The following is a 21177-nucleotide window of genomic DNA, read 5'->3' as shown; positions in this document are numbered from 1 at the left end:
GGAAGTTGACTTTGTGTGCATTTGTTCTGTCTAAAAGTCTTTAATTGATCTTTCATTTAAACAGGTAACAACAGCATCTTTGCTCCTGTCAATTTGCCACAGTCAAGTGAGTACTGTAACTTTATTAATTGTTTGATTTAACTCTGCTTTTTGTGGTTTCAGGGAGGCTGAATGGGAATTAATATCTGAAATCTGGGCTGAAAATGGGCTGCATTCATTAGGATTCTGAGAGGATTTTTTTGTGCAGGTTTTAGATCAAATGTTCAGTAAAGAATGTAAAGTCTCAAAGCTGCCTGGTTTGGTTTTTGGATTTTTTCCCAGGCTCAATTTTTGCTTCTATTTTCAATGTCCTTGATGATTACTTTGCTTGACTAATGCTACAAATGAAGCAACTTGATAATTTCCTATTACCACTTAGTGAAAATAATTTTTCTGTTGCTGGGAAAGAAGAGGTACTTTCCTACCACAGCTGCCTGTACATTCATCTGTGTTTTCAGCTTCTTTTTCACTCCCTGACTCTACAGGAGCATACACTTTTGCATAATATAATTACAGTTTCAAACTGGAGAGCATGGGTACCTAATTTATTGATAGAGGACTCTGTGCACTTCTGAGAGAAAAAGCACCAAAGTCACCAACACAGATTGTGTTGTTTCTCCACTTTGAGGATTTTTTTCCCCCTCCCCCTCTGTAAAAAAGGACTAGAAATGCCCTAAAGTGCTGTAAGAGTTGATGGCATCTGTTCTGTGTATAATTCTCCTGCTTTAGAAGTGTCACAGACCTGTTAACAAAGCCTCTAAATTTCCAAATTTGAACGTGTGCCTGTATGGCTGAAAGATCTAAATTCTTCTTTAAAGTGTAACTGAGGTGTGTGGGCGAACTGCAGGCACTGTGGTAAACAGGGTAGGGGGGGTGGGTAAATCCTGCAACTTAGAGAGGATTGCAGAGAAAGTTCTTTTTATTTTCTGTCCTGTGGCATTGCCTGCTAGCTGTTGATGCATATCTTTGAGACTGGAAATAGGAGCCTGCTTTGTGAGGTGTGTATCTGATGGAAAAAAAACACTGAGAATTTCATACACCTGAAGTTAATGGTTCACATTGCAGTGGAACACAAAGATTTGCTTATTTGAGTTGCTTCTAGTTTGGCTTAAAGTTCTAGCATGTGTTCCACAAGCAGTAACACATCTGCTGTTTCTCTCTTCAGAGACTTTCTTCAGTTCCTGGGGTAGCTTTCCTAAACTAAGTGATGAGCCTCAGAACCCTCCTCCACTTCCTCCACGAAAGAAGATGGATCAGGATGCTTCTAATTCTAAGGTATTTCTGTCCTACACTAAATAACTTTGATAAGAAGCCAGGGTACACCTAGCCAAGCAGGACTTTGTTAGTCCAAAAGACTTTCAAATGCAGTGCTCCACTTGCCCTGTTCAAGTTTCAGGTTCCCAGTGTCCAAACACTGCTGGGTCCTGGAGGAACTGGGTGCTAATAGTCACAGTCACATCAAAGAGAAGTAAGATAATTCCATTTCTGACAGCACCAGTGGCAGACACCAGGAGAATTCTGCATCTGTCAGAAGATCTGTTCTTGATCTAAACACCTGCATTTCTTAGAATCCCAGAGTGTCAGGTGGGAAGGGCCCCCAAGGCCCATCTGCTCCAACCCTTCTCAGATTCTTGTTTCTCTGAGATGTCTCAGCACCCCCTGGAGCTGAGACTTCAACCTTTCCAGAGTGGGGGAATCCCCCCCTTCCCCTGGGAGACCATTCCAAGCTCTGACTGTCCTCATGGGGAAACATTTTCCTCTGGTGTCCAATGGGAATCTGCCCAGGAGCAACTTGTGCCCATTGCCCCTTGTCTTGTCCATGGGACTCCTTGTCCATAGGGAGTCTCCAGCTGCTCTGGACCCCCCTTGAAGTCCTGGATCATGGGCAGGAGCTCTCCCCTCAGCCTTCTCTTCTCCAGGCTGCACAGACCCAGTTTTCTCAGCCTCCCATCCTCGCTCCAGTCCTCTCATCATTCTCCTGTCACCTTCTCTGCAATGTAGGGAAGTTCAAAGTTGGATGATGATCCTCCAGCGATCCCACCTCGGCTGCCACCACCTCCAAAGATACAACCTCGTGCTCCTGCTTACAACAACCCCTTTGACCAGCCACTGCACAGCCCTCCTCCTCCACCTCCCCGGGACCCTCTCCCCGACACTCCGCCTCCGGTACCGCTCCGGCCGCCCGAACACTTTATCAACTGTCCCCTCAACCTCCAGCTGCCACCCGTGGGACGCTTGCACAGGGATCCTGACAGGTTGAGGGAAGCCAGCACAGGTCCCAGCTCTCCAGGCACTCCTCCCAGCACACCTTCTCCCAGGGTCCTGCGTCGCTGCTGTGTCATCAGCACCAGTCACAACAACCTGGCCACCCACCCGCCTGCACCCCCCGTCCCACCCCGGCACAATTCGAGCCCTCAGTTACCAAAACTGCCACCAAAGACTTACAAAAGGGAGCTCTCCCACCCTCCTTTGCACAGACTGTCTTTGCTAGAAAATGCAGAAACTCCTCAATGACCCTAGCCATAGTAGTCATTGACACTGGAATAGTATTTGTAAAGTGTTCGTGGGGTTTTATTTTCTTTTTTGTTTTTTTTTTTAATTTATTCGAAGGCAGTTTGTATTTTAGTACTTTCACAAATTATGCTCTTAAAGTGCTGCTGATCAGAAAAAAAAAAAAGCTTATATTGGAAAAAAAAAATAAATCAGACTCCACAGACTCTCCTCTGTTGGACTGCATTACCCTCAGGTGATCAGCAGCATTGCCTCAGTGCCCACAGTTATGCCAGTATACAAAATGTACCTTTTGCACTGTAAACTACACTAAACAAATTTAAACTGACATCAATTAATTGCACTGAGCCAAAAAAAAAAAAAAGAAAAAAAAAAAAAAAGGTGCGTCTGTGGAATTTTTTCTTTGAAATTTGAGCACTAGTGGCCTTTTTTTTTTCTTTTTTTTTTTTTTTTTTTAATTTAAAACCAAAACCAATGGGATGGTTACACAACACGAGGACATGCAGTGTTACTGATTTGAAACCTCTGGCCACTTGCCTTCTCATTTTTTGTAAGCTTGGAGGTTGGTGAGTGACAGCTCCTGTTCTCAAATATTTTAATGCCATGTCTTAATTGCCATTGATTTGCTGCTGAAGACAAAAACCAACAACAACACAAACAAACCAGGTTGAAATCTAAATACCAAAATATTCAGTTGGTCTTGATTTCTTTTTTGAGAAAGGAGGGAGAAGGACTGCCTGTTGCAGAGGTTGGAAAGGATCCCTCACCCCTAGCATGCATCTTGTTCAGATGTGCCTTTTTGTTTTGGTAGGCAAAGATGTCTTAAGCTAAAGAGTTGTCTACTGTTCTGGAGAACAAAGCTATATGCCGTGTCTGTACAATTGTTTATATTGTATATTTACAGATAATGCTAATTAATAACCTGTATAAATTTAAGTGACTTGAGGCCTATAATAGAGTCTGCTCCTCTTGCAATCTCATCCGGTCAGAAGTGTTTCCTCTGGCTTAGGAACAGTCTTGCCTTCCAAACCTAATAACTTTCTTTAGATCTCACTTAACTTCATCATGAACCCATTTTTGGAAATTGGTAGCATTTAAACCAGCAAACACTTAAAAAGCTTTATTAAACTTTTTAAACTGATAAGTGAATGGAAGTTTTATTTGCCAGTTGAACTCCTCCTTGTTTGAACTGGCGTGAGAGTGAGTCTGTTTTACTTGGTAGTACTGTAGCAGCATTTATGAAGTGGCCAGAAGCCACATTTTATTTACTGGTCTGTGGCCTTTTACTGTGCTTTGTATCAGAGTTCTTAACAAGATTAATAAATCACCCCAGTCTTAATTTTTAAGAGCTTTGAGCAGTGCGTGTTCCTTGTAAAGGCCAAGGTTGGGAACTGCAGTGAGTCTGTGGCAGTACAAAATACCCTGGTTTTCCGTGCTGCTGTTGTCAGCTCTGCTTATCCCCAGGTCTTCTGAAGTTTAAGCTTTCCCTCACCCACCAGATGCTTCAACCCTTCTAGGTGGAGCAGTGGTTTCCCTTTTTTTTCTCTGGATCCTGGCTGGAGGAAGAGCGCTGCGGTGGGATTTGGAGCAGCTCAAGTTTCCAGGTCACACTCTGTTTTTTTCATCAGTCTGTCACTCCCACTGCCTCAGACATTCCCTCTGGAAAAGGAGATGTGATACACCTGGGGAGGGCAGATAATTTTCTTCTCCTGAGAAGAAAATTGCACTCTGTCTCCTGGACAGTCTTCTCCTACTGCCTGTCCCCTTTGTGCTCCTTTCCTGGGTAAGAAGTGGGGGTAGAATCTGGCTGAGGTGTCACCTTGATGGCCATTAGTGCAAGGGCAGAACACAGTTTCTAAAGAAGGGCTCCTTCATTTTACAAAAATAACATTAGAAAAGTCCCAAATTTGACATGCACGAACCAGAAGAGCAGGCAGGAGAAAGACAAAGCCTTGAAGATGGTTCTTGCTCTGCAGCAAGAATACAGCTTGTACTCTTCTGTAAGTTAGGGAGGAATTCTAAGGGTATCTGGTGGTGAAATTCTGCTCAGTGCAGCACTTCCCTAATGCTCTAGATAGCAAAGGCTGTCAGGTTCCACCATTCCAGTCATCTGCAGAATAAGCTGAAAAAGTTAAATTTCTCTTTTTTTTAGCTCCTTGTATTCATTCTTCTGAAGTCTTCACCAGTAGCTATTGCTAAAAGATGAGTCATATTTTTTCAGACTTTAACATTTTGTGTTTTGTTGAAGGGGAGAAAAATCCTCTCCCAAATTTTAAAATACATGGATGTCAGCATTGTACCTTCCTGCACCAGTGCTTAGGCACTGAAGGATTTTCAGTATCCCATATTAAAATTTATTGCAGCTTTATATTTTGGTCCTCATTCATTAAAGCCCTTGCCCCAGATCATTTTAAGCTGATCATCTCCAGATCAGTAATTAGTATGTATCAAAGGACTTCCTCTCCATCAAGGCCTTGGCAGGGGTTCTGGTTTGTGGTGGTCTTCAAGGAGAGCTTAAATTTGTTGAAGCAGAAGTGTGCATTGATGAGAGTTAACCTTGGGATGTTGCTGAGCAGGGGTGCCATTTTCAGAACAGCCTTTTTTAGGTTCCTTACAATTTATGCTGACAGTCTATAAAAATTACCTGGGGGGCTGTGTGGAACAGTTCCTTCTTTTCACTTTAAACCTGATTGTGAAAGGGTGATTTGGGGCAGCAGTGGTAAATTCCATGCTTTAAACCTGAGAAAAAGAAATATGTGTGCTGGGCTTAGAGCATCACCACCCACAACTGATCAATAGCAGCCCTGGGACAGTAAAGCTCCAGGAGGATGAGGGGAGAGAAGAGCAGGAACCTCTTAAATTTAATTTCCCAACAAAACAAGGTGAAAACATGAGATCTGCAGCTAAACAATGTTTCTAGGTGGAATTCTGATGCATGAAACATGATTCTTGAAGGGCCAGTTCTAGAGTTAACCTCGAGGATATAAATCAGTGGCTGAGAAAAGGAGCCTTGGTTATGGATAACTTAACTCACAATTAAACTGTGCTCTACACATAACAGGAGATGGAAAATAAAAAAAACAAAGCAGTTTTGCAAGGCAGGGCAGCAGCAGCAGGGATGCCAGCAGCATGAAGCCCAGTGGGTACAGTAACATGTTCCCAAAGTAAGTGTGTGGCCATGGAAGTGGTCAAAGACAGTCAGATTCCCACCAGTGCAGTTCAAGGGAATGCCAAAATAGCAATAAATTAACATTTCACTTAATTTATGGTTAGCGGGACAGATAAAAAGGGAAGGAAAAAAAAGAAAAAAAAATAAAGAGTGGGGGAAAAATGTGAAATTGCTGGGTTTGAAGTTGGTTTGTGTGGGAAAAGGCAGTTCCCTCAGCAGATAAACAGATGGAATGTGAAGGCAGCTAACAGCAAAAGAAACATCTTCCTAGCTGTTTTCTACAGTCCTATTTTCAGTTTTAGCATTACACCCTGCTCTGGAGCTGGAGTAACTTACTTGGCTGCTACAACTTGGCTGTAGCAGATAAAACAACAGAGTGGGGGGAGAAAATCCAACCTCTTGTGTTTCTTTTTTTTCCAGATTTACTCAGATTTTCAAAAGTACACAACACGTCTGAATTTACTGTTCGGAATCCCTAGTAAATGCTGGAACTCCTCCCTGGGGAAGGGAGTGAGCATTAGCAAGAAATACTAGGAAAGAAAGCAGTAACAACTTTCCTTCCACATCTCCAAGGGAAATAAAATCAAAAGCCTTTGCTCTTAAAAAGTCAGCTCATATTCTGCTGCTTTTTAAAAACCTTTCAGTAAGTTTAAATATTGGTAAGGGTCTACAACACCCATGATTTCATACAGGCAGCACTGAAAAACTTGTAAAATAGATTTTGAATCACTGTGTGTTAACTTCCAGCCAGTTTACCCATGGAAAATCTTTTTCACAGCTGTCTTTCCTCTGGCTGGTGATTAGTGTTGTCTCAGTCTGATGGGCTACATGGGGAAGGTCAGACTTACTGCACGTGGCCTCGGAATGGAGGCTTCTCACCTCTGAGGAAGTGTGACTGTGTGTGAGCATGCAGAGTGTCACAGGACCCAGGAGAGAGAAGGCTGCTTGTGTTCTGCCCTCCAACAGCACAGCCACTGAACCAGGTGGCTTTACCTACTGTGTGGAAAACAAGGAAAGGGATGATTTTCTGTCAAGGAAGATTTTTCTGCCCAGAATATGCTTTCCTACAACCAGAATCCCAGACTGGCTTGGGTTGGGATGGACCCATGGTCAGGGACACCTCCCACCAGCCCAGGTTGCTCCAAGCCCCATCCAACCTGGGCTGAGACACTGCCAGGGATGGGGCAGCCACAGCTTCTCTGGGAAACCTGGCACAGGGGCTCAGCACCCTCACACCAAACTATTTCTTCCTCACATCTCATCTATACCTTCCTTTTTTCTGTTGAAACCCTTCCCCCTGATCCCATCCCTCCCTGCCCTTGTCCCCAGTCCCTCCCCAGCTTTCCTGGAGCCCCTTCAGGCACTGGAAGGTGCTCTAAGGTCTCCCCATTGCAGCTTCTCTTCTCCAGCCTCAACACCCCCAACTCTCTCAGCCTGGCTCCAGAGCAGAGCTGCTCCAGCCCTCCCAGCAGCTCCAGGGCCTCCTCTGGACTCACTCCAACACCTCCACATCCTTCTTGTCTTCGGGGCTCCAGATGATGCTTTTGGCTTTGCTGGTGTTGGGGTTCAGCTGTGGATTGGGTGTAAAAGATTTCTTGAAGCTTCTTGGCCATCCTCAGGCGGGGTGGTGCCCACTGCCCCCAGGACGTGCTGTGGTTTTGCCAAGAACCTCAACCACCCCAGTGCTGGGGCTGAACCGCAGCCTTCACGCTGGTTCTTAAGGACCTTTAAAGACGAGCAAATCCAACCCTTCCCTCCCCAGCAGTGCCAAGGCCACCCCTGCCCCATGTCCCTCAGCACCACATCTCCGGGGCTTGAAACCCCTCCAGGGATGATGGGGACCCCATCCCTGCCCTGTGCATCCCGGGTCACTCCCGGGGGTGCCGATCCGGCGGAGTTTGGGAGCGGTTTCCATGGAGCAGCCTTCCCGGAGGACTCTGCGCTCCCTCGGAGCAGCAGGTGAAGATACGGCGACCCCAGCCCCGGGCAGCACCCAGCTCCCCACAGACACCGCTGAGGCGGCGGAAGACACCCACAGCCTCCATTTCCCTTCAGTGGTGTCAGGAGAGGCAGTTGGGAGGAGTAGGAGAAGGAGGAAGAGGAGGAGGAGGAGGAGGAGGAGGAGGAGGAGGGAGTGTCCGCGCCGCCTCAGTGCCGCCGCTATGGCGGGGTTCGTGCGGGAGCTGGAGCGGCGGGGCGGGCCGGCTCTGCGGCTGGAGCAGCGGGGATCCGGCGGGGTGGGCTGCGTGGTGTGGGACGCGGCTTTGGTGCTTGCTAAATTTCTGGAAACCGGCGCTTGTCCCCTCGCCCGCCGAGACGTCCTGGAGCTGGGCGCTGGCACCGGTGCCGTGGGTATCATGGCGGCCACGCTGGGGTGAGCGGAGCCCGGGGGGCTGCGGGCGGCCGGGGAGGGGGAGGCTCTGGCTGCCTATGTCTGCACCTCTAAATCCCTGTTTAATGTATTACTAGTGTAAAATCGTGTAAATTGTCCCCAAGCGCGTGTTTTCTGGCGTGGGGCTGGTGGGTCGGGCCGTAACCCGCTGTGTGTCCCAGGGCCAACGTGACGGTCACCGACCTGGAGGAGCTGCAGGAGCTGCTGAGGGTGAATATCGAGAACAACAAACACCTGGTGACAGGGTCAGTCCGAGCCAAGGTACTGAAATGGTTTGTATGAGCCTTTAATGTTTCTGTTCAGCTCTAAAGGGGCTTCTGCGCTCTGTTAAAAAGTGCCAGATTTGGAAACCCTGTGGTCAGAGGCAGTGTGAGGGCAGGGCTTAAGTTCATGCTCAGTCCTCTGGCACTGTGACCATCAGCCTAGAAAGGTGTCAGCAGTAGAGATAAAGAAGGCATTGTCCCACTACTCAGCACTTGTCAGGCCACCCCTGGAATACTGTGCTCACTTTTGGTCCCTGCTGTACAAAGAAGATGCTGGGAAGTGTCCAGAGGTGATGATCAAAAGGGCCAGGAAGCCATACGAGGAAAGGCTGAGTGAAATGAGTGTGTTCAGCCTGGAGAATGAAGGCTTGAGGGGGACACTAAATCAGCATTTCCCTGTAGTTAAAGAGAGGCTACAAGGAAGATGGAGACTCCCTTTTAACAAGGAGTCCATAGAACAGATGAGAGGTAGTGGGTACAAGTTACTCCTAGGGAGATAGTTGCACATTAGAAGAAAATTTTTCACTGTGAGAACAATCAGACATTGGAATAATCTCCCCAGGGAAGTGGTGGGCTCCCCATCAGTGGACACTTTAAATACTGAGCTTGAGAGGTGCAGGGCTGTCTTACCTAATCTGTGTTCCTACCTAGAAAGGTTGGATCCTTGAGGTCCCTTCCTAATTTTATGATTTTGGGTGTTGTATTATGACCGAATATTTGTTTTCACTTTTTTTTTCTTCTTCTTTTTAGGGGTGAAGATGTAACAGAATTTCAGCCTCCCCCTGATTACATACTGATGGCTGATTGCATTTACTACGAGGAGGTAAATGAGGATTTTGAAAAACTCCTATAGAAAGCTTCCTTGGGAAGGGTGGGGGTGTTCAGTGTGAGAAGTGCTAAAATAAATACTGTGCTTGCATCTTGGTCCCCACTGTTTAGAGGAATAAGTACAACAAGGTTGGAAAAGGCCTTTTTAACTGTTTCAAGGCCATTTGAGATTCAACCAGAGACTTTTTAGGTTTAAAAAAAACCCTGAATTTAGTATTTGTACCTTCACATGCTTTTCCTCCCTATTTATTTTTTTACATTGGGAATGAAGTGTGAAGCAAAACATTGGTGACTGTTAGTTGTGAACTGTTCAGTGTGTTGGTAAATGACATTTAATAGTGCCACATCTGCAGTGTTTGGGTTCTCCTCATGCTAACAGAAGTTGGAAAGAAAGGGAAATGACCTGAAGAACCCTGTGTCCCAGTGCCCTTGCATTAGGTCTCTGCATGTTGGCCCTGCTCCCATACAGTGATCTGCATCTTAGCTGAGCTCCAGAAGTGGTTGAGAAAAGTCACTTTAGACACATGTCAAGAAATAGTCATTCTTGTGTGCTTCAGGGAGATGCCTACTCAGCAGTGTGGGGTCTTTTTGGCTTGGGTGCAAGTTCAGTTTCCTTGGTCAGTCTGTGAAACTCTTGTCCTGTGCAGTCTCACTTTCTCCTCTTGCTTCCCAGCTTGCCCCCATGTTCTTTTTGTCCTAGATTAAGTACTAAAAATAACTCCCTGAAAAGCAAAACTGGAAACTTTTCTCTTGGGGGGAAGATTTTTCTCTAGTTAGAAGGTATCATATTAGTAAAATGAGGTTGAAATCTAAGTGGGAAATATTTAACCTCTTTTGGGCAGTCATTAGAACCATTGCTGAAGACACTGAAGGATCTTACTGGCCCCAATACTTGCATCTTGTGCTGTTATGAACAGAGGACTGTGGGGAAGAATCCTGAAATTGAGAGAAAATACTTTGAGGTAAGTGTTTATTGTGTGCTTTTGGGCAAACACCTTGGGTAGAGGAAGTCCTTTTATTGGATCAGCTGAACATGAGTGACTGCTGCACATTCTTATTCAGGTTGAGTGCACAAAGTAGAGTTTGTAGCAGGAAGACAACATTTGTCTTTAGATGGGGCAGAAAATTCAGGTGGTGACTCTTCAAGATGCTGCCCACCTTAGCAGTAGAGACTGTGGATACTTACTGAGCTTCCCTTCCCTCAGAAGGTCAAACTAACTGCTCTTTTTAACTGATTAATTTTAACTATATCAATGCAGCCAGACATGCACAGGCTGTTTAAAGCCCCTGTGGCTTGTGATATCTTCCAGACTGGCAAAAAGGGCCACCATATGCAAAGCAGTATCTGCCAAATCAAAACTATTGCTTTTATAGGAAGGGGTGAATGAGCTTTCTTTCTGCAGTGCTTTGGTGTTTCCAGAGATTATTAGGAGGATTAAAAACTAGTCTGGTGAAAATTTGTTTTCTTTTAGCACGTTCCATCCAGAGCAAAGGGAAAACACAGGTCAAGTTTTCAGAGGAGCTCAGGAACTCAAGGCTCTTTGCTCAGTGAGGTAGCTGCTCTTGCAAAAATGTCACCCCTCTAGTGACAGGGTGTTAATGGGTGATACAGTGGAACAGCCCAGCTGGATCTTCCCTGCAGGTGTGGAAAATAGCAGCTGAGTCCTTCCTAAGCTTGTGGGGACAAGGGTCAGTGCAGGATGTAGCTCTGCACCTGTGAAATGTGCTGAAAAGCAGCCCCTGTGCAGGAGTAATAATAATACTTCACAGTAGTTTGTACATAGTAATAATAACACTACAAAAAAGGGGAAGGGCAAGAATTCCAGAGTGATTCCTACATGTTAATAAAAGAACCTCTTTAACTATTAGCCTTGCCTTGAAGTCATGTGGGGGCCTGACTGAGGAGGGCTGCTCCAGTTCAGCTCAGCTCTGATGAGGTGCCTCATCTGCAATAAACACAATAGGTGTAGGTGTTTCTGGATGAATTGGGCTTTCTTGTAATTTATTTCCTTCCTTAGCTTGCAAGGGCTCAGTCAAGTCACCCTGCTGAGCAAGTGCAGAGCTGATTCTGGGTTTTTTTAACCTGTTGGGGTTTTTTTTTCCACTTCCCCTCCAGTTGAGAAGGCTGAGAAAGCTGTGGTGTGGCTTCACGCTTTGGAGGAAGCAAAATGTTTTTATCACAAGCTTTTAGATGTTTCTTAAATGTTGCCAGGTGTCTGTAGCTTTGAATTGGCAAAGGAATAATGAAAACGAGGGGAAACGTGGTGCACGGGGTGCAAATGCCTTGGATGTTTGTAGGGATATTTGGTGGAATGGTCTGAGTGTGGTGGTTCCAGACTCCTAAAGCTTCTTGCCCAGTATTTTGGGACCTTTTTAACTCCACGCACTTGGTTCAAAAGGGCAGAGTCGGTCTCATTGGGTTTGCTTTGTGTGTTCTGTGATAATCAGCTGCTTCAAGTGGACTTTGAGCTGGAAAAAATTCCCCTGGATAAGCACGACGAGGAGTATCGCAGTGAAGACATCCAGATCCTGAATATCCACAGGAAGCAGAGGGTGAGTTCTGGGCATTCACAGAGCTGCTGTGTGCTTGGCTGTGTGTGAGCATCCCAGAGGTGAAGCTGTGTGAAACACCATGAACCATGGAATCACAGAACATCAGGGGTTGGAAGGGACCTCTGGAGCTGCTCCAGTGCCAGCCCTGCCCCAGCAGGATCCCCCAGGGCAGGACACACAGAACACATCCAGGGGGGGTTGGAAAGGCTCCAGAGAAGGAGACTCCACAACCTCTCTGGGCAGCCTGGGCCAGGGCTCCCTCAGCCTCCCAGCAGAGAAGTTTCTCCTCAGCTTCAGCTGGAACTTCCTCTGTTCTCCCTTCACCCCATTATTCCTTGTCCTACTCCTGGGCACCACTGAGCAGAGATTGGCCCCTTCCTCTTGCCCCCCACCCTGCTGGGTGTGAAAGCAGGCACCTGAGGGACCTGTGAAACTGCAGAGCAGAACCCTTCTGGTACAAAGCAGCTGCTTTGTCCTGAAAACCCATACCAGGCTGTGTCTTCAGCAGGACCATCCTTGAGCTTCAGTCTGGTTTTCTTTTCTACTTCTCCCTCTGGAGTGAAGGGAGATTTTAAACTGGAGTTTGGAGGCACCAAAGGAATAAAAATAATACCCCCGCTGCTGCTTTTTAGCAACAGGTCCTCTGTAGAACCTGCTCCCCAGAACCAGTCTCTGGAAGTGGTGCTTAGCACCTGCCCTGCATTAGTTAGGTGAGGTTTTGGTTAACTTATGGAGCAGACAGTGAAAAAAAGTCTCACATTGTGCTGACACAACAAGTGGGTCCAGTGCTTAAACAAAACCAGGCCACTTAAAAATCCTGACTTTGTTGTGTTTTGGTTTGTTTTTGTTTTTTTTTTAATTCTCTTCACAGAATTTTCCATCGTGAGATCTCTGACCACAGTATCTGTCCTCTGGCAGCTGGTGGAGCTCTGGAGAAGAGGGAGAGGGTATAGAATAACAGCACAGAGGGACTGTCTCCAGTGTGGCTTGTGACTCATCGACAGAAAACAGCTCTTTGGTGGTGGCCTTGGCATGAGGCAGCAGCAGAAGTGGGTTTGTTGGAGCACATCCCCTGATAGCACCTCCCAAGGGGACAGATGGGAGCTGGTGGTGTCTGCAGGCAGAAAAGGGAACCAGAACTTCCTCCAGAGCAGTGCTGGGTGCACCTTCTGGTCACCTCTGGTGGTTGGAGCAGCAGGAAGCTTCCCAAATGCTGATGGAGCATTTCTGAGAACTCACTGGAGCTCTGGGAGGAGAAAACTGCAAGTGAGCTCAATCACCCCCCCTGCCCCCCAGAGACAGCCAATAAAACTTTTGCACTTGAGATGTGTCTTGGGTGGTGGTGGTGGGGTTCAGCCAGTGGTTTCTGTGTTACTCCTGCTCTGCAGAGGTCACAGAATCCCAGAGTGTCAGGGCTTGGGAGGGAGCTGTGGAGCTGCTCCAGTGCCAGCCCTGCCCCAGCAGGATCCCCCAGGGCAGGACACACAGAACACATCCGGGGGGGTTGGAAAGGCTCCAGAGAAGGAGACTCCACAACCTCTCTGGGCAGCCTGGGCCAGGGCTCCCTCAGCCTCCCAGCAGAGAAGTTTCTCCTCAGCTTCAGCTGGAACTTCCTCTGTTCCAGTTTTTGCCCCTTACCTCTTGTCTTGTCACTGGGCACCAGTGGAAAAGGTCTTGGAAGTCTTGTTCAGGAGCAGGGTGAGCTGCTTGGAGGTGCTGCACAGGTCTGAAATAATTCCTTAGGTTCCACCTATGGTTTTCTGGTGTTGGGTTCCTCAGCTCCAACGTTTGACACCTTCGACTGCTTCTGGTGAGCAAGTTCCTTGTAGCTGTTGGGTGTTCCTCACACTGCTGCTTGTTGCACAGCGGTGGCTTTGAGATTTCATTCCAAAGGAAATGCTGTCACAGGAGCAGCCTGTGTCATCCTGCAGCTCCGAGTGCACCCTTGGGAGCTGGGATCTGCTGGGATGGAGCTGCTCCTCACCCTGGTGCACAAAATGGTCCCTGAGTAAATGGTCCCTCCTTAGAAACCTGAATATTGAAGCTCAATCTGCTGAGTTCTCTCAGAACCTCAGCTGTTGGGTTTGGAGGAATCCGTGTTTGCAGGATCCTGGGTGTTTTGGGGGATTTGGCCTGACCTCAGGTTCCCTCTATCTCCAGGAAGAGTGTTCCTGGCAAACTTCACACTCCATAAAATGCTGCCCTGGCTTGCAGGGTGCAGCAGCGACAAGGAGTGAATGTAATGGGCTGTGACTGCTTGTGTTATTTGTTCTCCTGTTATGAAAGGAGCTCCTTAATTAATTAGCTGGTGGCCTACAGGAAGATCTTCACTGGTGTGTCTACACCTTCCCTGATGGAAACTCATCTTCCAGAAGAGTTGTCCAAAGGTGCCTTGTAAGGACTCTGCTGTTTTCTGCTTGCAGCTCTCTGGGGAGGAGGGGAGGAGCAGTGTTCCCCAGGGGTTTGGTGCTGATGGAATAGTTATTCCATAAATCATAGCATAATATTTTATCTATAGGTGCCTACAATTGCAGCACTTCCTTTTATTTAAGGGCTTGGATCTCGCAGAAGGAAAAAGGGAGGAAGTTGTGCTTTTTTCCTCCCCATGTGCCTCTGTGGCCTCAACTTTGTGCTCATAGTGCTCAAGCTGTGAATGTTGTTGGGCAGGGGGGATTGTGAGGGAGGGAGTGGGTCCTGTCACCCCCTGCCACCACCTCCCCATCTGCACCAGGGGGATGTAAAACAAAACAGTCTCTTCTGATGGCTTCTTGTTGCAATATAAGTCACGACACAGCTGAGGGGCCTGCTTAACCTCAGCTCATAGAATGCAGAAAATGCTGAGTTGGAAGGGACCCCTCAGGATCCTGGAGCCCAACTCCTGTCCCTGTGTAGGGCACCCCCAGGATCACCCCATGTGCCTGAGAGCAGCATCCAAACCCTTCTGGAACTCAGGCAGGTTTGGGGCTGTGACCACTTCCCTGGGGAGCTTGTTCCAGTGCTCAGCTCTCCTCTGGGTGAAAAACCTTTTCCTGATACCTCACCTAAACCTCCCCTGATTCAGCTTCCTCCCATCCTTTGTCACAGCAGTGAAGACATCAGTACCAGAACCACCCTGGATGCTCTGTGGTTCTATTTTTGTCTCTGTTAGAAAGAGCCCGGGGTGGATGTGTTCATCCAGGAGCCATTCCCCTGCATCCCTCAGTCCTGCTGGGACCACCACCCCTCCACCCACTGCTCCCAGGGGGCTGGTGGCTTTGCTTGGGAAGCTGTGTCCTCTGCAGCTCTATCATCATTTTCTGTGCCACAGAATCCTGGACAAATGGATTTGCCTCTTAGAAATGGAAACTTCTTGCCCCGTGGCATTCAGAGGTTGTGTTGGAGAAGGCTTGTTATGATGCTGTGGATCAGCCCCCACAGACCCTGGTGAGTCCTTGGCCAGCAAACTCTGTCTCTGAGTCACAGAGAGGGAGCAGATGTCCCCGAGCTGGTGGCTGGGAGATGCCCTGGTGCTGGTCAGGAGCTGCCACTGATGGTGAGGTTGTCACCACCTCAGTGACAGGGGACACGGGGAGCTCCCATCCCCAGCTGTGCTCACCTCCTGCCTTGTAGGTCCCTGAAGGGGTACAGCATCCCAGGGTGGCACAGGTCTGCCTGGAGAAACTAAAACCCAACCCAAAACTGTAATAATTTCTTTTATTGGCTGCAAAAGGGCTGGGTGGCACTGTGACAGGGATGGTGATGGATGCTGAGTGGTGCTGAGGTGGCTTCTCAGCCCTGGTGTGTGGTGCTGGCACAGTCCCAGGGGCAGGAGGGGAGGGCTTCATCAGTTTTTCCTGGTGCTGAGCAAACTGTGAGGTTTTTTGCAAAGTGAGTGCCTGATCCTACACTGGTGGGCAGCTGCAGTGAGTAAAAGTGTTTGGGTGCTCCCAACCTTGGAGAAGCACCCAGGACCTTGGCAGGGTGACTTTGGCCCTTGCTGGTGTCCCAGCCCCATGGCCTCATCCGAGGATCTTCTTCTCCTCCCAGCCACCATCCCATGGGATGGAAGGTGCTGATGGTGGCCACAATTCTGGCAACTTTGGGAGCCATCTCTGGAGGATGCATCCTGCTGTCCCATGGGATGAAAGGTGCTGATGGTGGCCACAGTTCTGGCACCCTTAGAGCCATCTCTGGAGCCTGCTGTCCCTTGGGATGGACACCCCAGGTTTGTGAGCCCCATGTGCCTGGAGCTATGTGACCCCCGAGCAGCATCTCCATCGTGGTGCCTGTAATTAGTGTGTGCTGATTATTTCTGCCCTCACGGGCTTCTGTGTGGGATGTGGGGGCAGCTGTGGGCTTGTCAGGGTGACTTGGAGTGGGTGGCCCTAAAGGGCTTCAGCTCCATTATGGTTTTATTCCTCTTGCACTTCTGGGTCTGCTTCGCTTCTTGTTTTTCTTTAAAAAAAAAAATAATAATAATTAAAAAAAAAACAGTAAAGGCAGGGCAAGGGAGAAGATGGCAGTGTGTGGGAGGGAGGTGGGGACACCATGGGGAAGCAGCTGGGCTGGAGATGGCTCTTGTTGGGATGGGATGTGGTCCCTGGTGCCCTGCCAGCTCCAGATGGGAAGTGCCAGCAGCCCCGTGCCCGTGGCCAGCCCGGCGTGTGGCAGGGCAGGGAGGACACGTGGCATGGCCCTCTCCATGTGCACCACCACGAGCTCACCCCTTTCCTTCCTCTTGTCATGAAGGGAAGGGAAGAAGCCACTGTTCTGCCCCCCCTGCCTTGGAGGAGGTTTTGCTCATGGAGATGCAGCCTTGAGGCCTCATCCCAGCACATCCCATCCCTGCTGACCCCGTGCTTCCCATTGTGACCCAAACCTCTGACTCATCCCTCCCATGGGCCAGGCTGAGCTGCTGTGTTTCTGTTCCCCTTCTCAGTGGCAGGAATCAGCTGCTTCTCCTCCTGCTCTGACCACCTCCTCTTCAGCAGACTCCCAGCCTGAGGACCTTCTGCTCCAGGGGGTTCCTTCTCCTCTGCTCCTCACCTGTGCCTCTACATGGGGGAAAAAAAGTGTCCTGGATGGGATGGATCTGACCCTGGGCTCCCCATACACATCCTTGCTGGGATCTTGCCCTGGGTGATGTGTGGACCTCTGCAGGCTCCAGAAACCTGTTCTGAAGCCATAGATGAAGTCCTTGATGACATTTTCTGCCCATTTTGCCCCCCTGGCAGCTCAAGCTCGCCCCAGCTGATGTTTGGTGGCCTCCAAAGACCACCAAGGTCATGTGGAGGCACTTTGGCCACACATCCCTGTGGATTCCCAAGCTCCAGCCACCCTCCAGGAGTGCAGGATCCCATTGGATGCTTTAAATACAAATAAAGCACAGAAATAACCCAGCACATGCTGCACTGAGCATCTTCTGAAGGAAAAGCACCACTGCTGTGCCTGGTGGGGTGTCCTGGAGGAGCTTTGGGCTCTGCCTCTTGTTGATGCTGGTTCATCCAGAACTCCCAGCCCGGACCTGAGTCCAAACTCCTGAGGAAGACACCATCAGGCAGAGGTAAATCTGTCAGCTGGGTGGGCAGGAGGGAGGAAGCAGCTCTGAAAAGCCACGTTTGGGGAAGCAGCAGCTCCCTGCACACCCATGCCACCACCTCCATCCTCTTTGCTGTGCTCCCAAAATACTCCTCGTAGGGAGATCCATGATGGAGAGCACAGCCCAGCTCTGCCCTGGCTCCTGCTTCACCGTGCCAGGAATGTTCAAGTGGTAGATCCAGCATGGCTTTGGGCTGTACATCATCACTTTTGGGGGGAATGCAATAGGGTTTTTTTTGGGGGGAGGGGTGCATCACTTTTGGGGGATGTGCATCATCTCTGTGGGATGTGCATAATTTCTGGGAGAGCTGTGTGGTTCCAGGAGTTGCTTCCTACTTTGGCTGATGGCCTTTTCCATCTCATGCAGGACCTGGAAACCTCCTGAGGACCTGGCAGAAGAAAAAGAAGCCAATAAGCTCCCCATGCCCAGGAGCTCCTGAGGGTGGTTTCACACCCCACACCCCATTTTCCATTCCCTGTGTAGCTGCCTGATTTCCTTTGGATTGGAAAGCAAAGAAGGGGTTAAGCAGCTACAGGCTCGTGTGGATTTGGGCCAGATATTTAAAGATCCAGGGCTGGGAAAGGAAAGGGGAGGTGTGATACTCCCCAAACACTCTCTGCAAACACCTCAGAGGCTCCCACTGCATCCGTCCCTGCGTTCCCGGCAGTGGCTGCTGGGGGGGAGAGGCAGGAAAAAACCTTCCTCCTATTTTTGTCTCTTTGGTGGTGTCGTTGGAATAATCTGGGATTGGAAAAAAGAAAAATAATGTTGCTGTGCAAAATTAACCTGGTGAGAGGCAAGAAACTTAAAAAAATGTAACAGCCTGGGAATGCTGCAAGGTGATGGATGGAGGGAAACCATGTGGTTTGACCATATGATTGTCAAACATCATCCATGGGGATGTGTCACAGCCACATCCTTAATAACATCCCTGGAGAGGGGGTTTGAACACAATCATAGAATAGGATCATAGAATGGCTTGGGTTGGGAGGGACCTTAAAGCTCCTCCATTGCCACCCCCTGCCATGGTCAGGGACACCTCCCACCAGCCCAGGTTGCTCCAAGCCCCATCCAACCTGGGCTGAGACACTGCCAGGGATGGGGCAGCCACAGCTTCTCTGGGAAACCTGGCACAGGGGCTCAGCACCCTCAAATTAAAGAATTTCTTCCTCATGTCCAACCTCAAACTCCCCTTTCTCTCCAAGTTTTAACCCATTTCCCTTGTCCTCTCCCTACCCCCCCGTGTCCAAAGCCCTCCCCCAGCTTTCTTGCAGCCCCTTCAGATATTGGGAGGTTGCTCTGAGCTCACCTGGGAGCCTCCTCTTCTCCAGGCTGAACAACCCCAATCCCTCAGCTTGGCTTCCCAGGGAGCTGCTCAGCACCCTGACATGAGGGCACCTCCCAGGGTGGGTTACCCAGCCCAGGGGACATGCTCAGCCCCGTGACAGTGCAGGGGACACTTTTACAGCCCTGTCAGAGATACCACGAGGCTCCTCAGCCTTTCCAACATGTTCCTTCAGTGCAGCCCTTGCCAAGGTCCCTCTGGAGGGAACAAAATCAGTCAGGGAGGGCTGAGCATTGTAGGAAAAGCTGAGCTGACCAGGAAGCTCAGCAAACATCCCTCTGCTGAACTGGGACCAAACCAGCAGAAATTACAGATAGAAATCAAGAACTCTGAGCAGCAGCCCAGCTCCCAGCCACCCTCCTCCCTGTGCAGATCTCCTGCCCTCATCCTCTCCTGCCCCTTGGACAACTTGGCAAAGTCCAAAGCTAAACATTAGCTCAGGGCCTGGATCAGCTGCTGACAGCAGACGTTCCACCCTCAGTTGTGCTCTGGCTGGGTTGGACCTCGTCCCCTTGGACTCAGCCTCTACCTCTGGGCAGTTTCCTGCTCGATTTAAGGTGCTGCTTGGTGCTTCCACATCTGTCTGGGGCCAAACCACCATTTACACATCATTACCCCAGAAATGCAGCATCTCCCCAGCAGCACATCCCTTGTGGCCTCCACCAAGCCCCCTTCCCAGCTTCACCTCCACTTCCCCTCACGCTGCTTCTCCTTTCTGTCCCACAAGCTTCATCCATCTCAAAAATATCTGTTTTCAGGGTGTGACCTTGCAGCTCGAGTTCACCCACATCACTGCAAATACAAATGTTTGGCCTCTGGTTCCTGGTGGTGTTTGTTGGGGAATTTGTGGTTCCTTCATCCTCTTGTTGTGGCTTTTTTTTTCTTTTTTTTTTTTTCTTTGGCAAATTAGATGGTGAGTAAAGCCATGGGTGGCTTTGGGAACATGGCCGGGTTGGAGAGCATCCTTCCCACCCCCTGCTGTCCCCTGGGCCAGGGAGGAGGAATCACAGAAGATTGGAAAAGATCTCTGAGAGAAGTTGTGGTTCAGCCTGGAGAAGAGGAGGCTCCCAGGTGAGCTCAGAGCAACCTCCCAATATCTGAAGGGGCTGCAAGAAAGCTGGGGGAGGGCTTTGGACACTGGGGGGTAGGGAGAGGACAAGGGAAATGGGTTAAAACTTGGAGAGGGGAGATTGAGGTTGGATATTAGGGAGAAATTCCTTAATTTTAGGGTGCTGAGCCCCTGTGCCAGGTTTCCTGACCATGGCAGGGGGTGGGGATGGAGGAGCCTTAAGGTTCCTCCCAACCCAAACCATTCTATGATTCTATAATTCTAAGTCCAAGACTTGATCTTAAGGGAGGACCAGAGCAGCCTCTTCTTTTTTCTGGGCTGAGGGCTGGACATGGTGATTTAAAAAGTCTTTTCCAACAGTGGCAATGCTGTCATCTGGCAGTGTGACAGAACTCAGAAGCTGGTGTCCCCTGTCCCCCAGGGACCCTCTGGTTGTGCTGCCAGCTCCTGTGGGGGACCCGTGGGGCGGGGTGGGAGGAGCTGGGTGGTTGCAGGGTTAATTAATTGGATTTGGGTGCTGTGACAGAAGGGCTGAGGATTAGGAATGAGGGTGGGGGTGGGAGCTGCCCTCGGGGGTTTTTGTCCCTGGGGATTATTGGTGGGGGTGAGGGATAGGGTTGGGTGTAATCCCTTTCTGCAGCGTCGCGGGGGCCCCTTGGTGAACCTTGGAGTTCAACCCCTCATGGACAAACCTGGTGCTGGGGGCTTGGTGCTGGGATCAAGGATGCTCTGGGCACCTCTGCATGAAGGGGCTGCTCTGTCTGCCACCAAGTGAAGTGAAGGGAAGGGGCTAAATGGAGCAGCAGCTTCTCAAACCCACCCTGTAGCCAGTGGAAAATGATGAAGCCATCCTTCATCCTTCCTTGGTGTGTCCTGAGGAGTTTGGCAGCAGGCAGACACATCCTACAAGATGGGGGGCTCCAGGAAAGTTGGGGAGGGACTGGAGACAAGGCCAGAGAGGGATGGGATGAAGGGGAAGGGTTTCCAGCTGTAAGAGGGGAGATGGAGAGGAGATGGGAGGGAGAAATAGTTTGTTGTGAGGGTGCTGAGCCCCTGTGCCAGGTTTCCCAGAGAAGCTGTGGCTGCCCCATCCCTGGCAGTGTCTCAGCCCAGGTTGGATGGGGCTTGGAGCAACCTGGGCTGGTGGGAGGTGTCCCTGACCATGGCAGGGGTGGGGATGGAGGAGCTTTAAGGTCCCTCCCAACCCAAACCAGTCTGGGATTCTATGCCTTACTGGGGGGCAAAAGATGGCCACAATGTCACCCCCTGGGGTGGAGCAGGACTCACCATGGGGTTTGTGTTCAGCTGGATCGGTGCTTTTCTCCAGCAGGTTTTGGGCTGGTACCAAAAGGCAGGAGGGCTGCTTGGGTTTCCCACCATGATGAGGAGCTCTGGACAGCCACCATGCAGGAGTTAATTGGTTTTCTTGA

The 21177-nt window shown here is 49.4% G+C and overlaps 2 protein-coding genes and 1 long non-coding RNA gene across 4 annotated transcripts in view; all 3 read left to right on the top strand.

Annotated features, from left to right (window-relative positions):
- Nucleotides 1-3896, top strand: part of SOS2 (SOS Ras/Rho guanine nucleotide exchange factor 2) — a 51945-nt gene extending 48049 nt beyond the window's left edge. For both annotated transcript variants that reach the window (XM_071745105.1, XM_071745106.1), the window contains exons 21-23: nucleotides 65-106; nucleotides 1205-1314; nucleotides 2041-3896. In XM_071745105.1, coding sequence (XP_071601206.1) covers nucleotides 65-106; nucleotides 1205-1314; nucleotides 2041-2553 — 665 coding nt within the window. In that variant the 3' untranslated portion in view covers nucleotides 2554-3896. The remainder of the gene's footprint in view (nucleotides 1-64; nucleotides 107-1204; nucleotides 1315-2040) is intronic.
- A 3956-nt stretch (nucleotides 3897-7852) lies between these two features.
- VCPKMT (valosin containing protein lysine methyltransferase) lies at nucleotides 7853-13079 on the top strand. Its single transcript, XM_071745104.1, has 6 exons — nucleotides 7853-8093; nucleotides 8273-8383; nucleotides 9125-9197; nucleotides 10045-10164; nucleotides 11651-11755; nucleotides 12627-13079. The coding sequence occupies exons 1-6, from the start codon at nucleotides 7882-7884 to the stop codon at nucleotides 12639-12641; spliced, it is 636 nt and encodes a 211-aa protein (XP_071601205.1). The 5' UTR covers nucleotides 7853-7881; the 3' UTR covers nucleotides 12642-13079.
- Nucleotides 13080-16655: 3576 nt separating this feature from the next.
- LOC139796686 (uncharacterized) lies at nucleotides 16656-17764 on the top strand. The gene is made up of 2 exons (XR_011726093.1): nucleotides 16656-17297; nucleotides 17700-17764. It is a non-coding gene; the product is annotated as an uncharacterized lncRNA (long non-coding RNA).
- The last annotated feature ends 3413 nt before the right edge of the window (nucleotides 17765-21177 follow it).

Source organism: Heliangelus exortis, chromosome 5 (assembly GCF_036169615.1).
Source record: "Heliangelus exortis chromosome 5, bHelExo1.hap1, whole genome shotgun sequence".
Lineage (NCBI taxonomy): Eukaryota > Metazoa > Chordata > Aves > Apodiformes > Trochilidae > Heliangelus > Heliangelus exortis.
The sequence above is the reverse complement of the archived record's forward strand: the minus strand, read 5'-3'. Positions and strand labels throughout refer to the sequence as shown.

What these genes read in the sequence shown, in the direction of transcription:
- VCPKMT (XM_071745104.1), top strand. Translation starts at nt 7,882, where the DNA reads ATGGCGGGGTTCGTGCGGGAGCTGGAGCGGCGGGGCGGGCCGGCTCTG. An exon ending in ATTGCATTTACTACGAGGAG is followed by an intron (nt 9,198 to 10,044) that starts GTAAATGAGGAT and finishes TCTTTTGGGCAG; the next exon opens with TCATTAGAACCATTGCTGAA. An exon ending in TTGAGAGAAAATACTTTGAG is followed by an intron (nt 10,165 to 11,650) that starts GTAAGTGTTTAT and finishes TGTGATAATCAG; the next exon opens with CTGCTTCAAGTGGACTTTGA.